Consider the following 16,234-nt stretch of genomic DNA (forward strand, 5'->3'; position numbering starts at 1 on the left):
ACTCCGGGCGCGTGCTTACAAGGTTAGACGGATGTTCGACTGGCAGCTAGCCAGGCCTAGCGGAGCGGCCCATACTGCGCGCTCGATTGGTCGAGTCTGAACAGGCAAAGGGCTGGCGCGGGCTCCGGGAGCTCCCGGCATACCTTGGGAGGCGGCGGTGGCGGTGGCGGTGGCGGCCAGGTTAGGCGAGGCGAGGCGGAGGGAACCGTGTGCGGCGGTCAGTGGAGGCAGAGGTGTGAAGGCGGCTTGGTACTGAGGAGTAGCCGGCCGGTGGGCCGCCGCCGCCGCCGCCGCCATGCAGGAAATCATCGCCAGCGTGGACCACATCAAGTTCGACTTGGAGATCGCGGTGGAGCAGCAGCTCGGGGCGCAGCCGCTGCCCTTCCCCGGCATGGACAGTGAGCATGGGGCTGGGGCCGGCGGGCAAGGGGCGCAGACGACTCGGACCCGGGACCCTCCCCCTCGGTCCTGAGACTCGGACTCAGGGGAGCCTACTTTCCTCGGATCTTGGATCCCCTGGGGCTAGTTTAAGACAGTCTTCAGGACAAGACCATGTCCTGCTGTTCGAATAATTATTGAATGAAGGCGGGTATCCTGGATTAGAATTACTGCCCCCCAGCCCCACACACTCCCCACACACTTCTGCAGTACATAGTACTACAGAAAAGTACTATATAACTCCCCCACCTCCAGCTCCCCGATGCGATCTCCCTCTTCTTGCTTTCATCAAAATTGGGCCGTTGGAGGGGTCTGACTGAGGGAAGGACTACCTCTCTCTGCGGAAGAAGTCCCCAGTTAGACCTTCCAGCTCCTTTCTTCGCCTACGACTCACACTTCTGGGAGCCTGTCCCTCACTTGTTTTCTGGACTCTAACTCGGGGTCTTTCTTCACACCCAGGCAGATGCCTGAGCTCCCTTTTCAGACTTTTTGCAAACAAGTGACACCCCCAGGATTACCAGTTCCACTGCTTTAAGTCCGTCCTAGCAAAATCTACCAGCTCCCCATAGACTGAGGAAGGCCTTGAAAGTTAGCAAGCAGGGGCACGAAAGAGGCCTTCATAGATGCTGTCTGTGGGTTTTCAGCAGTTCTGAAATGCATGCTTCTGAGAGAAAACACTGAAACCGAAAGGTTTATTCTGGTAGCCGTGGCCGGTGAATTACTGGGCTCCTTGGAACAGCCGGTCCGGAGCCCACTGACTTCCACAGCACACACTCAGCCTGGATTTTCTTGCTCCCCTCATCTGAACCAGCTGCATCTGTACAAGCAGAAGACTGCCCTTTAATAATTGTGTTGGAGCTGCATATTAAGTGCAGTTCTGCTCTGTCTCTTCATTTATGCTCCTCTCCCTAATAGCCTCTCTGGAGCCTGTCCCTCCTTAGAGTCCCTCTTCACATGTGTTTCCTGTGAGATCATTCCCTCCCTCTGCCTCACATTAAAGTGTCCGGGAATTAGCCCTCTGGAAGGTCTGAGCACTAAGTAATTAGTTGCCTTGATCTTGTACTCCATCCATCCTTCCTTCCCCCACTCACTCCTAACCTCTCGAAATTATCTTTATTATAGGAGACTTTCAGAAAGCCCATAGTAATGACTGGTCTCAACATATATGTCTCATTTTGCAGTGAATGACTGAGATTAGCAACCTTTTTCTTGCTTTGTCTGGCTGTGCGTTTTTTTGGCCAGTCTGTTTACTGTATCATGAACCTTTTATAGGTCAAAGGCCAGAAGGGTTTCTTCTCCCTGTCTTCAGATGTTACCAGTAGCAATCACACCTTGTTTTGTTTCACCCCTCTACTTTTCTCCTTTCTACAGAGTCGGGGGCTGCTGTCTGTGAATTCTTTTTGAAAGCTGCCTGTGGCAAAGGTAAGAGACCCCTGGTTCCTTGATGCTCCTCCTAAGGTACCTTCCACCACTCTGCCCCCTAGCAGACTTGTAGGTTATCAGGTCTCTGGCTTACATTGCTTTCTCCAGACTAACAGTCTGTGGATGAAACTGTGGCTTGGATAGGCTAGGAAGATGATGGGATAGTCTGCCTGAAACTTAAAACACAGGACTGAACCTGGCTCAGAATCAGCCTTCTCACCTCACTTTCCCTGTGGCCACAAGCTGACCTGTGACCTGAACAGAAGCTCCTACCACTGAGATGTTTGGGAACTTTCTCAAGGTCACAGAGTTAGTGAGTGGCTAAGCCCAGTGTCTGAACCCAGGCTTTTGTGATTCTATAGTCTACACAGGCTCACTGTCCTCTGTGTCTTCTCATCAAAAAACAAAAAAAACCCACAATAGTCTGTCTCATGGAGTCTTGTTCATACCAACCAGGCCCCCAAAGAGGTGGCATGGGCCAAACTATTCATAAGTATTAGTTGGGTCGGACCTTAAATATTATATATAGGTCTAGCCAGCTTTCGTTCTGAATATTTTTAGAAAGTAAATTTTAATCACAAGCTTAAATAGGGAGCATAGAATTAGAGCAAGTTTGGTTTTAGTGGCTGATTTTGGCAAGTTTTGGTTCTATAATTCAGTCATTCAGCACTGAAATGATAGACCTGCTAGGTAGGTCCACCAGGTCAACGACCTCTAGCTATGTAATTGGAGTATCATTGCCCCTGGGCTCCTGGTCTCATTCCCGTGGCCTTGTTCAGTAATTCTGCCTTTCTGACCTGCCATCATCTATTAGCAAGCTGTCCTTAACATATACACTATGACTATCTCTTTGTTAACTAATGCATTTAACTAATAGCCACTAGGCACAAATGGTTATTCAAATTTAAATCAATTTAAATAAAATTTAAAATACAGTTTTTCAATCATACTAGTCATATTTCAAATGTTTACTGGCCACCTGTGGCCGCTGGCTGCCATATTGGACAGCATAAGTATAGAACATCCCCATCATTGCAGAAACTCTTGGCCAGGGCTGGTCTAGGTCTTTTCAGTCACAACTTCATTCTGGTTGGGCCTTCCTAGTAGTCCCACCAGGCCACTAAATGTGGCTTTCCCAGGGTATGGCTCTGTCCCGTCTATATGGATGATCACTTAGGTCCTGCTACAGAAGGCAGACCTCCCCCAGTTTATGTACAATGCATTTCTTCAGTTTTGTAGATCTTCTTTCTTCGTTATTGGAAGCTAAGTAGGCACTTTTAACTAAAGATGGGGCCCGACTAGAATCCAGGTTTCTGCTCTTGTGTTCCTCTTTACCTTCCCTGCCTTTTAGGGCTGTGTTTCCCAAACCCTAGTCTTTCTTTTACTCTCCCTATAATTTTTGCTATGTCTGTGTATCACTGGCACTATTTTTTTTTAAGTACACTGCTCACAAAAATTAGGGGATATTTTATAGCTTCATATTCCTTTTGAAATATCCCCCAATTTTTGTGAGCAGTATAAATAAATAAACTCACCCCTCTCCCACACCGCCATTGGGCTTGTCAAGCCTCCATCTTACAGTGAAATTATGATGTTTTAGTTAGATTTTACTAAAACACATTAAAATAAAATATGTTACTATCTAAACTTAGACTTAAAATGTGTGCCCATATACTGCCTAAAACCACATTATCTTCTGCCAGGGGCAGCCACCACTGCTGGGAAATGCTGCTCTTGGGTGCTTATGGAGGTGTAGGGAGAAGGCACCTTGGTCCCCCCAGGCCCAGTGCCCTGGGCTCAGGGCCACATCTCTCTCTTCCTCTGCAGGGGGCATGTGCCCATTTCGCCACATTAGTGGCGAGAAGACAGTGGTTTGCAAACACTGGCTACGAGGGCTATGCAAGAAGGGGGACCAGTGCGAGTTCCTGCATGAGTATGACATGACCAAGATGCCTGAGTGCTACTTCTACTCGAAGTTTGGTAAGGCAGTTCGGTAAGGTGTGTGGTCAGACCCCTCCCTCTCCCCAAATCCCCCCAACATCAGTAGCCTTGGGGAGGCTCCACTGAGAACCAAGACCCAGAGAAGTTAAGCAGTTGCTCAGGCACCCACGATATCTACCATCTCTCATCCTTCCATCTTCAGATGAAGCCTAAGGCATTACCCTCCAACCTTAGCTGGCCTGTTAGTCATGGAAAGTCATGGTTATTCTCCAATAATTCCTATGTCTCTGTAGTACTCCTCCTGGTTTGTTTGTTTTCTAATTGTTTGATTTTAGAGAGACAGGAGGGAAAGAGAGAGAGAGAAGCGTTCTTTTGTTGTTCAACTTAGTGCATTCATTGTTTGCTTCCCATATGTGCCCTGACTAGGGATCGAACCCACAATCTTGGTGTTTTAGGACAGTGCTCTAACCAACTGAGTTAACTGGCCAGGGCTGTAGTGCTTCTGGTTTTTTTAGCACTTTCAAGTACTTTGGGAATTTGAGGCTAATGAGGGTTTCCTGGTGGGTGGGTGAACAGTGCAGCTGGCTGGAGGCATGGTTTCTACTCAAGTCAACCCTCTCCCTTAAATCAGCTTCTTCTTACTGTGTGGCAACTGATTGCCCCTTGGGCCAGAGTTGGTTTCTTTCTCTCTGGGCATGTAATCCCATGTAGTAGCTTATCTACCCTAAATATCCCTTAAGAATAGTAAATTTGGGTCCTGGCCAGTTTGCCCAGTGGTAGAGCATCAGCCTGGTGTGTGGAGGTTCCCAGGTTTGATTCCTGGCCAGGGCACACAGGAGAAGTAGTGACCATTTGCTTCTTCATCCCTCCCCTTCTCTCATTTTCTCTCTCTTTCTCTCCTCCCCTCCTGCAGCCATGGTTCAGTTAGTTCCAGTGAGTTGGCCCCAGGTGCTAAGGATGGCTCCCTGGATCCTCCACCTCAGGCACTAAAAATAGCTCCATTGGGTTGCCAAGCAACAGCCATGATGGGCAGAGCATTGTTCTATAAGAGGCTTGCGGAGTGAATCCTGGTCAGGGTGCATGCGGGAGTCTTGTCTCTCTGTCTCCCCTCCTCTCACTTAAAAAAAAAAAGAAAGAAAGAATGGCAGGTTTGGTGGGCTGTATTCTGGTAGCAGAGAGCCCTACTCTTCACCTTGAAACTGAGGTCACCTTGATCCCTGCTTAGAGAACATGTGGCCTAAGCTGTCCTGAGTGAACTGCATGGAGAAGCGGGGACAGGCTGAGAGCAGTGGGGCTGGCACGGGGCTGAACCAAGCTGTTGTACTCTCATGGAACTAGAATCTCTTGGCTTTCTTCTCTGAGCGAGGCTGACCAGGAAAAAGCCTTGTTGGTCAGGATGAGGGCCAGCTCTGGCCTCAGGACTGCTGTCTCCAGAGGCCCAGTGGGAGGCTGGAAGCCTGCTTTACTTTTTGTGGTGGGCCAAGGAGTGCTACTGGACCTACTGCACACTTTCAAAGCACTACTGTCAGAGGAGATTTAATTATTTTAGCAGCCCAACAGGCTTAGCCTGCTGGCTTACTAGAAATATGGCTTTTTTTTTTTTTTTTTTTGTAGAGGTAGAGCAAGCTGAAAAGCAAAAGCACAGACAGATAGAAAATAGGACTCTTGACGTTCCAGTTGCCTCGCTTCCTTGCTTCCCCTTCCCAGCAGCACTGGATCCAGCACTGGAATGAAACAGTAGCTTCTCCATGGGAGCCTTCGCCCATATAGCCGCTAAGGCAGGAGCCAGCCCTCGTGGGTCAACTCTTAAGGGTGCCTCTGCAGGCTGGTCTGGGTTCCCTACTTCTCTGCTGATGGCCCAGAGCCCAGCCTCCCCCAACCCCACATCTCTGTGACAAATCCTTGCCTGCCATTCCCCTGCAGAGCTTGACCTGGTACAGACATATCGTCTGCAGCTCCTGTCACCTGTGACATGGGTGAGGGTCCCTCTTCTAGGCCCTGAAGAGACTGATGAAAGAAGAAGACAGGTCCATTCCCTGCCCCATGGTGCTTTTGCTCTAGTGGCTCAGGGAAAGAGGCGCCTGATATGCCAGGGAGACAAAGAAGAGAACTGTGCATGATGAGTCCTCTGAAGGAAATAAACAGTGATGGAACCCCATGGGAAATCTCCTTTAAGTAGAATGATCAGAAAGGCCTCTGAGGAGGTGAGACCTGAGCTGGGATCTGAGGGCTACGCAGGGGCCAGCCCTGGCAGAGGACTCTCTTGGCACAGTTGGGAGGCCAGTGTGGCTGGAGGGGAGAAAGAGACTGGGGAGGGGTGGGCTAGACCACACAGGGACTTACGAGTCTGGGAAGGAGTTTGCATTTTCTCAGAGTGGCCTTTCGTGTGGAATGTAGAACGGCAAGGAAGGGCAAGTGTAGAGGTGGCTGAGCCGTAGCTGGGTGAAGATGCTGGTGGCAGCTAGGCGGGTTGCTCCTAAGACAGCTCCTCTCACAACGGCATCATTGCTTTCTGCCCCAGGGACCCAGCCTTGCATTCCCAAATCTTCCCTACATTTGTCCTAAAAGGTAGACTCCTCAGACCTTCCCCCGTCCCAGCTAGTCATGTGAAAAGCTGGTCAGAAGAGAACAGTAATGTCCTGGCCTCAACTGGTACACTTGTATATGTGGACAGGCCACTGCCTGGGACTGTCTTTGGGTAAAGGGTGGAGGCATGGGTTATTTGATGAGTGTGTGCCCTGTGCCCAGCTCTGTCAGTGTCATTGACTTCATGGCAGCATGGACAGGCGAGGGGAGGACCATCACGGCGTATGTGCAGGTCAGCAGACTGAGGTTCTGAGGCACTCTCCTGGGTCTCAGTTTCATCAGGCCGGGAACAGGCATCAGAACCACCTGGCCTCCTTTGCCACACAGTGGGCTCTGCCCTTGGGAAACTGAGGTGGGTCTGGGTTCGGCCCTCCCAGGGAGAGCTGTCCTGGGTGGACGCATGTCTGGGTTTCCCTGCAGGGGAATGCAGCAACAAGGAGTGCCCCTTCCTGCACATCGACCCCGAGTCCAAGATCAAGGACTGCCCTTGGTACGACCGTGGCTTCTGCAAGCATGGTAGGTGTCCAAGAGGCTATGCCCCCTGGCAAGAGGCCTATCCTCCCTCTGCCCACATGACCTTCTCTACCTGTACTGCTAATGCCAGCAAAACATGGCATTAGGCATTGAGGTCTAGTGCGGCTTTTACATCGTCAGCTCACTCGGCCCTCCCAGAGCCCTTGTGTGGGCTGCATGCTCACCTGCGTTTTTTATAACACTAGTATTTGAAAGGTTGTGTGTCCTGCCTACCGTCCCCACTGAATAACAGGTAGAGCCAGCATTTGAAGCTTGAAGCTCTGGTCTTGCTCTCTGCTCTCTAGACAGTGGTCTGGGCAGGGCCTGACTGGCAGAGGGACACAAGGGCATCCCCTAAAGAGGGGATGGTCTGAGTGACCTGACACTTGGCTCCACAGGTCCCCTGTGTAGGCACCGGCACACGCGGAGAGTCATCTGTGTGAATTACCTCGTGGGATTCTGCCCAGAGGGACCCTCGTGTAAATTCATGCAGTGAGTAGCTAACGTCTATTCCAACTCCCACAACACCTGCCACAGACCCTGCTGCCCTCTACCTCTTCCCTGGGTTCAGCTGGGCTTTGGTCACTGGGTGGTATTGGCCCAGTGCCTGGGGCAGGGGTATGGGGTTGGGGATGGACCTGTAATGCTTCCTGAGCCTGGAGGCGTTTCTCTCTCCCTAGACCAGCACTTAACCTTTATTGGGCACAGCCATCAGGAAATCTGATGAAAGCTATGGGCCCTGTGCTTTGGAAAAACTCAAGCACACATAGCCTTGCATATTTTAATTGATTTGAGAGAGAGAGAGAGATGTCAATCTGTTCTTGTATGTGCCCTGACTGGGGATTGAACCAGCAACCACTGTGCTTCAGGGCGAAGCTTTAACCAACCCAGCCACCCAGCCAGAGCTAGTCTTGCATGTTATTTAGGGCCTTTAGGTTAGGAAGTGAACTACAATGTCAGGGCCTTCTATATGGAGATACTGAGCTTGGGATTTCATATACACTAGTTCATGTAACTCTCACAAGTGTGAAAGAGAATGTCCTGTTTGACACATGAGAACACTAAGGCAGTTCAGCCACTGGCCAGGGTCAATGGAGGCAGGTCTGTAGGCCTCCAAAGTCAGGTCCTTGCCCAGTGGAGCAGTGCTCCTCTCCTGGGCCTCATTAAACCTGTCACTTTGGGTGGTTGAGGAGATAGGGTGACACTGGAACCACGGAGCAGTCTCCCCTCCTGTGCTGCCTCCATCTGCACTGCCTATACTTTTACCAGAGCACAGTGTCCTGGTTGCTGCCACATGGTGGGCAGATGGCCCACTCAGTGGAACTCAAGAGCCTGTAGGTAGCCCAGGGTTTCCTGCTTGTGGGTCAGGCAGGCATGTCCTCCAGGGAGTCTGTGTTGTCAAAAAAGATCTGGCATCTGAGTTACCCTGTAGGGAAGGGTGTACATTGGAAGGGGCTCCTGTGCTCAGAGCCCCTCATGGAGTAGGGTTGTGACTTCTGACCATCCCACCTGCTGTTACCGTCCTGTAACCTCAGGGGCAGAACTGAGATCAACACCCACCCTCTGTCCTGGTGGTTTATGTTCTGTGTTTGGGGAGACTGGCCATGATATTCCCTGGGCCAGCTTTTGAGAACACCACCTGGCCTAGCACCTCTTTCATCTCTTCTTCTCTTGTTCTCACCTCCTCTGACTGTGGTGACCAGCCCTCGATTTGAACTGCCAATGGGAACCACCGAGCAACCCCCACTGCCACAGCAGACGCAGCCTCCGACAAAGGTACCGTGTCCCGGCCCCTCCTCGGCCCTGTGGCACTGCCAGCCCTGGCAATGCCCTTGCAGCAGAGAACTCAATGCCACATCAGTGCATGGTCTGGCGTAGACCCAGCTGGAGACCTTGTGAGGGCTCAGGAGGAGGCAGGACAGGAAGGGAGTCACCCTGAGTTCCAGCAGAAAAACCAGAGAGCAGAGTGGTTTGTATCTGCCTTAGAGGTGGAGGGCTGTCTGCTGGAGCCGAACACCGCTGGGTTTCTCTTCCCTTGGCGGCCCAGCAGTACTTCCCTGAGCCCGCCTCGGGAGCCGTGGTGGAAGGCGGCACGAGCGCCACATGTCTGCCGCGCTTGCTTCTGGTTCAGACCCTTTCCTTTACAAATGGAGAAGCTGACACTTGTAGAGGAAGGGGCTTGACTGACGTGCCACAGCTGGGCAGGAGCAGATCTGGGAGCAGAACTAAGACTGTTCTCTGGCCAGTGCTGTGTGGATATTCCCAACTGCAGGAATAGCTGTAAATAAAAGGTTGAGGGACCAGCTGCTCTGGTTTTCTAGACAAGGATCCTACAACCCAGCAGTTGGTTGATTCCCCTCAAGCAGGAGGAAAGGGGGAACTGCCATGGAAAAATGGGACTCCGCAGCATCCCCTGCCCCGCAAAATCGAGGGCACCCTGGATTTGGTTATTGGCGTAGGGGTTTGGGAGCCCAGAGGCAGGGCTAGCTGGTATGCTGGGCAGGATCTCACCAGGCGGAATAACCTGCCTTACCTCTTCCCTGGCTGGACTCTGAACCTGTTGCCAAAGCCCCAGTAGACCCTCCTCAGTGCTAGAGGCTGAACAGACAAGAAATATCCGCACCTACTACACTGACCTTCACCCTCAGGAGGTTCTGGAGCAGATCAGATAGAATTCCTTGTCAGCCAAGCTGGGAATTCCTGGGTATGGGTGTAGCCATGACAACCTGGGGATTCCTAGCTCGGGGTTCCTACACTTATGGAGGCCAGAGCCAGAAACCACCTGGCTGGGTAGTGGCCTGGCTGTCCAGTCCCCACCCCAGAAGCCCCAGTCCCCCTTGCTCACACGACTCCCTAGTGGAAGGCCCTCTCAGCCCCTAGACCGCAGGTCAGCATGTCCGCCTCCAACTGTTTTTCTGTGACTGTTGCTCGCCGTGTAGGCTGCTAAACATCTGGCTGAACCAAGCGTTCATCCTGACCTGAAGCTAGAACCTCAGAAACAAAAGTAAGGCCTGCTCATGCCCTCGCCCCACTGCCCCAGAGACCTCCTTGTCTCTTTGTTTTGTTTTCTACTTTTATTTTTCGTTTCTGTGTGTCTGCATGGTATTTTTCGGGCAGCAGCTCCTGCCATCATCACCAGATGTTTCTTTTCTGCCTGCTCTCTTGATCAGGGCACCACAGAAGCCCTTCTTCCTGCTGGTCATGCGGGAGCAGTCCCGCCCTCTTTTTTCCTATCCCCATTGGTAGTCTGCGTGCACGTGTTTTCCGCAGTAAAACCGTGTTGTATAACTCTTTCCAGCAAAGTAACAATCCGCCATTACAAAGGTCGTCCTCCTTGATCCAGTTAACGAGTCAGAACTCTTCTCCCAATCAGCAGAGAGCCCCACAGGTCATCGGGGTCATGCAGAGTCAAAACAGCAGTGCAGGCAACCGGGGACCCAGGCCGTTGGAGCAGGTCACCTGTTACAAGGTGAGTCATGGGGTTGGGGGGGGCGGTGAGGGGTCTTCACAATCAGTGGCCGTTCCCTCATTCCCCAAAAGGTTAATTTTGGAAAATGAAAGTCTTTCTTTTTTCTGGTTGTGAAAGTGGGCCACTGTGGTGGGCTAGAGGCCATCCTATTTTCTTCCACAACACACCAAGGTCAGGTAAACAATCAAACACACACTTCACTGAATGGAGTGTACTTGCAAAAAAGGGAAGGAAATTTCTCAGTCTAGGAACAAAGTGGAGGCACAAATCCAGAGACAAGAATGAGCCCTGAAGCCTCTGCTTGTCCTCAGATTATGTGGGGCACACTCACAGGAAAGGTTCAAAGCTTTAGGCCTGCACAGAGAAATCGGAATACCCTCCTTACCCCCCCCCCCCCCACACACACACACACATACACAAAATAGGACACTCAGGAAAGTAAACTATTTTTTTAAGTGAGAGGAGGGGAGATAGACTCCTGCATGCACCCCTACTGGGATCCACCCAGCAACCCCCATCTGGGGCTGATGCTCTAATCAACCACGTTATTTTTAGCATCTGAGGCTGACATGCTCAGACCAACCTAGCTATCTTCAGCAACCGGGGTCACTCACTTGCTGCGGGAGGGGAAGAGGAAAAGAAGGAGAAGAGGGAGGGGAAGAGAAGCAGATGGTTGTTTGGTTGTTTCTCTTGTATGCCCTGGGAATCAACAGGATGTCCATACGCCAGGCCAACACTCTGTCCACTGAGCCAATAGCCAGGGCCAGGAAAAACCCACTAGGAAACTTGTGTGTCATTCTTGGATCTGGATGAAAAGGGGTAGAGGTAGTCCCTTGAGAGTTTATAGTCATCAGCAGGTTCTTCCATGAGTTTGGTCCAGTATTCATGACCTTGGTGAGAGCCAAAAATACAGTTTTCTAATCTAAAACAGACTCAGATGGGCTCCTGGCACCTGGCTGTTTGAGGAATTTATTCTCAACCCAGGTCACAGAATTCCCACAGCTAGAGGTCCAAAGAATGAGTTCACTATCAAAAATCACAAAACACAGAAACAAGCATCACCAAATGAGTCAGTAGAAACAACCAGTAATAGAACTGGACTTAATAGACTTCAGGTTGGGGATTGAAGAAGAAATACGAAGTTAGTACATACTTTTTTAAAAGAACTAAGTGCTTAGGATACAAAGTGAGTGTTGTCCTTTACTCCCACTTTATGCAGTGTGTCCTTTTCTCATGTCTTTTGGTTTCAGTACCCCTTTACGCTACAAAACTCCCTAAGGGGGAACCCCACCACTTGGAGAACTTCCCTTCTAAACTTTTATTCACGCAAGCACAAGGAGAGTATATTTTAATATAAACAGGCCCCTAATAGGTCTAATGTTCTATACTATTTTTTTACAATATATTATAGATATTTATCAGTACATGTAAATCTCATCTTTTCCAGTGACTGTATAATATAACCATAATTTATTTTACCAGTTCTCTGTTGGTAGACAATTAAGTCATAATTTTTGCAGCTAAAAATAGTGCTGAATGTGATACTTAAGATATTTGTGAGCTGTTATCTGATGGTGTCAGTAGCATCCATGCCTGCAAGTATAAGGTCTAAGTCAAAAGGCATATATTTAAAATGTTTATAGCAAAGCCAGTCCACTGGGCACTTCCTATGGCCATCAGACACTCACTGAGCCCCTGTTCTGTGCCAGCTGTGCTGAGGAATCAGTGATGCTGTTCTCAGGGGAGAAGGCTGGTTGGTGCCCAAAGACACTAACGTTAAAAGTGCACATGGATTCAGGGAAGGCCTCAGATTTCTGAGCCCGAGCCATAGCAGGTGAGGAAAAGTACAGAGGAGGGTGTGTGGTGAAGTGAAGGGCATGCCTGCTCTGTGCAGAGCAGCTTCCGACCACTCAGATCTCAAGTAAAGTGAGGAAGCAGGTGTCCTGAAGCAGCACAGCTGTCATCCTGCCTCCCTGTAGGACTCTTCAGCAGGGTTCCTGTGAAGCAAGCTCTCCTAACTCCTGGAAACTTAGAAAGCTGGGATGGGACCTGCCAACCTCTTCATACCAGGGGTGCTTCACGGGTAATTCCCACGAGGTTGCCTCGTGGACTTCACAGCTATCCTGGACTCCCCAGCTGTGAAGACCAATGGATATGCCAAGTACCATGAATGGGCCCACATAGTCCCTCCCTCTTATCACATCAGCCGAAGGACTAACTGGCAGATACACAGGCCACTGGTCCATACAATCACACATACAAATTAAGAAAGACATGAAAACAGCAGTCTCAAGAATAGAGCAGGGAAGAGTTCTGGGTCGTGCTGACCCAGTAGAGCCCGCACTTCAGGCTGCGGAAGTGTAGGGACTGGGTGGGCACTGGGTTAGTGCAGAGTGGGTACCCCTACCACCTCTGGACCCTGCTGTTCCTTGAGACTGCCATTCACTTCCTTTCTTAGAATTCAAACAAGATTGAATTAAGGGAAGTTAAAGCAGGGACTAGAGCTGGGACAAATCAGGGTTAGTGCTAGATTTTTTAGGTGGCTTTACTGGGTCTGTTCACCCAAGTCTAACCATTGTACCCTTCCTCTGATCCTGTGACTGAAAGTTGTCCCCAGAGGTAGCTTAGGCAGATGAGCAAGAACCAGGAATGAAAATCTGGGTGCAGCCCACACTTAGTGTCCACAGCAATGAATCCCTCCCTGCATTAGGGAGGATCCTGGTGGCTTCTCTCTCTCCTTGTTCCCACCCATCTCCAGGGAGTCCCAGAATGGTGCCTCAGAGGTAAGTGACTGGTTAGCCGTACAGAGGAGATAGCTACCTGGACAGGTAGGGGAGCTCTGGTGCCGGAGCTTCTCTTCACCCTGCCACCCACCATGAGAGCCTTCTGTGGGCAGGCGCCATGTGTCCAGCTAGCTGAAGGAGTGCTCTCAGCATCTTCTGGCTGCAGGGGTCTCTTCCCATCTGATAAGTTGCTGGCTGCAGTTACTGTACTACTGTACCTTCTGTAGCTCCTTTTCCTTTGTGTTTGAATGAAAATATACACCATTGAGAATTTCAGCGTCCCCATTCCCAATGTGGTATTTGGTAGGTGCTGCCTTAGTTGAAAACTACATTTGAAAACTGTTTTTGTTTCTTCTCCTTCCTTTCCTGCTGTTCCCAGTGTGGTGAAAAAGGACACTACGCCAACAGATGCACCAAAGGGCACTTGGCCTTTCTCAGTGGACAGTGACAACAGCTGGAGACAGCTCAGAGCAGCCCAAGGAGACCCCTTTTGGGGACCACTCTGGGCCTTCTTTGGGAGTGTGCATTTAACTGTTCAATGCCAGTGTTGGTGCAACTCTGGCTGGAGCTGGCAGGCAAGCATACTGGGGTTTACCAGTCTGAGGGATTGTCTTTCAGTTTCCCTATCATTTTGCTGCAATTTCTTTAAAAAGGGGGGGACATGTACTCCAGTTCTGTCCCTCAAGTCAACATCATGTTTGTCTAGGCATCAACATCTGTCTGGACTTCCTGAATACTGACCTCAGAAGAGGGGAGGAAGTGGGGAAGCGCCTGTGCTAAGCAGTTCTGTATGAAAGACAGCCCTTCCCCTCGGGCCTCATTAAGCACCAGTTCTTGGTGACCCCAGAGACTGGTGGATCATTAAAGCTGCAGCTAGGTCATGCCTGTTTCCTCCATGTCCTGCTGAATTCAGAAGCTGTGCCTATCAATGTGATTTGAACGAGGCAGCCCTTCAGGGCGAACTCAAGTGGGCTTGTTGCCTCAGCCTGGTCCTGAACCAAGGCGGCAGCAATTGAGGAGGGGTGCTGGGCTCTCAAGTGTGAGGGTATTTTTCCTCTGGGCTTATTTTCTTGGGGCACATGCTTGACAGTGTTTATACCTTAAGTTGGAGCTGCAGGCCGCCCTTTAAATAGATGAAGCAGTCCACTTGTGCACCTACCTCCTGCCCCTTCAAACGTCTGTACTGTCACTCAGACACCTTTGGCCTATGGAGACGACCCTGAGCCTGGAAATGTGAAACCATCACCTGGAACCTGCTGGGCAAGGGGCCTATCCAAGTTCAAGTATAAGAACAATTCTTTTTTTAAAAAGCTAGAGATTTATTGTTAATTTTGTGATTAATAAACTGTCAAATTGGTTATGACACTATCCCACACTGTATACCACCATTCGCCAGTACAAAAAAAAATTTAAACCAGACTGAGGCATAAGGCAGAGAGAGCAAACACATGAATGTCATCCCTAACAACTTCCTGTAGCCATGCCTCCACCTTGACCTTCATACATGTTTTCCTCCTGGGGAAAGTGTCAGAACAGTGCATGGGCTGGTAGGCAACCTGACCTCTTGACCCTTTTTTTTTTTTTTGTATTTTTCTGAAGCTGTAAACAGGGAGACAGACAGACTCCTGCATGTGCCTGACTGGGATCCACCCGGCACGCCCACCAGGGGGTGACGCTCTGCCCCTCCGGGGCGTCGCTCTGCAGCGACCAGAGCCACTCTAGCGCCTGGGGCAGAGGCCAAGGAGCCATCCCCAGCGCCTGGGCCATCTTTGCTCCAATGGAGCCTTGGCTGCAGGAGGGGAAGTGAGAGACAGAGAGGAAGGAGGGGGGGTGGAGAAGCAAATGGACACTTCTCTAATGTGCCCTGGCCGGAATCGAACCCGGGTCCCCCGCACGCCAGGCCGACGCTCTACCGCTGAGCCAACTGGCCAGGGCCTTCTTGACCCTTTTTTATTTATTCATTTTTTATTTTTTACAGAGACAGAGAGTGAGTCAGAGAGAGGGATAGACAGGAATGGAGAGAGATGAGAAGCATCAATCATTAGTTTTTCATTGCGCATTGCAACACCTTAGTTGTTCATTGACTGGTTTCTCATATGTGCCTTGACCGCGGGCCTTCAGCAGACCAAGTAACCCCTTGCTGGAGCCAGCGACCTTGGGTTCAAGCTAGTGGGCTTTCAAACCAGATGAGCCCATGCTCAAGCTGGCGACCTTGGGGTTTCGAACCTGGGTCCTCTGCATCCCAGTCCGACGCTCTATCCACTGCGCCACCGCCTGGTCAGGCTTCTTGACCCTTTTTAATAGCAAGCAACTTACAAAAGTAATGGAATTCAAGTAGTATTTCCTGTGATTTTATTGGTCTGAACTCACTTTATGTAACTTTAACATTTTACTTTCCTATACATGAGATACTACAATGACCTAAGAGTCAGCCAAATATATTATCCTAAAGTTATGTTTTAATTGTTCCTAAAGAAATGTTCCACACCAACAATTTGAGAGGCAAACAACTCTGGGCAGGAAAGAAAAAGGCTGTACAACAGCTGAGCGTATGCAACATTGTTAAAACGGCCTTGTTTTTCACCCCTGAATGATAACTACACTACAGTGTGTCCATAAAGTCATGGTGCACGTTTGACCGGTCACAGGAAAGCAACGAAAGATGATAGAAATGTAAAATCTGCACCAAATAAAAGGAAAACCTTCCCAGATTCTGTAGGATGATGTGGCAGCATGTGCGCATGCGTAGATGATGTAACACCATGTATACAGCAGAGCAGCTCACGGCCAAGCCAGTCGAGATGTGGACGGTACAGAGAAGAGTTCAGTGTGTTTTGTGGCTCGCTACATTCAAATCTATGACCAAAGTGCAACGTGAATATCGGCGCGTTTATAACGAAGCGCCACCACATAGGAATAACATTACTTGGTGGGATAAGCAGTTGAAGGAAACCGGCAGTTTGATGCAGAAACCCCGTTCTGGTAGGCCATCAGTCAGTGACGAGTCTGTAGAGGCTATACGGGATAGCTAGCTAAGGAGCCCTAAAAAATCTGCGTGAGCCCACATCGAACTGCACTGAAT

The 16,234-nt window shown here is 50.1% G+C and overlaps 2 protein-coding genes across 4 annotated transcripts in view; one reads left to right on the plus strand and one right to left on the minus strand.

Annotated features, from left to right (window-relative positions):
• ZNF394 (zinc finger protein 394) overlaps positions 1-16,234 on the minus strand; it is a 481,244-nt gene that overhangs the window by 393,454 nt on the left and 71,556 nt on the right. The window lies entirely within an intron of this gene.
• On the plus strand, positions 153-13,787 carry CPSF4 (cleavage and polyadenylation specific factor 4). 3 transcript variants are annotated; one of them, XM_066382152.1, is made up of 8 exons: positions 153-398; positions 1,810-1,860; positions 3,688-3,840; positions 6,808-6,903; positions 7,299-7,392; positions 8,604-8,676; positions 10,199-10,369; positions 13,532-13,787. In XM_066382152.1, the coding sequence occupies exons 1-8, from the start codon at positions 296-298 to the stop codon at positions 13,598-13,600; spliced, it is 810 nt and encodes a 269-aa protein (XP_066238249.1). In that variant the 5' UTR covers positions 153-295; the 3' UTR covers positions 13,601-13,787. The 3 variants fall into 3 exon arrangements, with proteins under 3 accessions (XP_066238249.1, XP_066238250.1, XP_066238251.1); XM_066382153.1 differs by having other exon boundaries at positions 10,274-10,369; XM_066382154.1 differs by having other exon boundaries at positions 10,277-10,369.

This window comes from Saccopteryx leptura, chromosome 4, assembly GCF_036850995.1.
Source record: "Saccopteryx leptura isolate mSacLep1 chromosome 4, mSacLep1_pri_phased_curated, whole genome shotgun sequence".
Classification (NCBI taxonomy): Eukaryota; Metazoa; Chordata; class Mammalia; order Chiroptera; family Emballonuridae; genus Saccopteryx; species Saccopteryx leptura.

Bases quoted from the DNA above. Each gene is read 5' to 3' on its own strand.
- CPSF4 (XM_066382152.1), top strand. From the start codon at position 296: ATGCAGGAAATCATCGCCAGCGTGGACCACATCAAGTTCGACTTGGAG. The intron at 7,393-8,603 runs GTGAGTAGCTAA...TGTGGTGACCAG, and splicing joins CCCTCGTGTAAATTCATGCA to CCCTCGATTTGAACTGCCAA. The intron at 10,370-13,531 runs GTGAGTCATGGG...TGCTGTTCCCAG, and splicing joins AGCAGGTCACCTGTTACAAG to TGTGGTGAAAAAGGACACTA.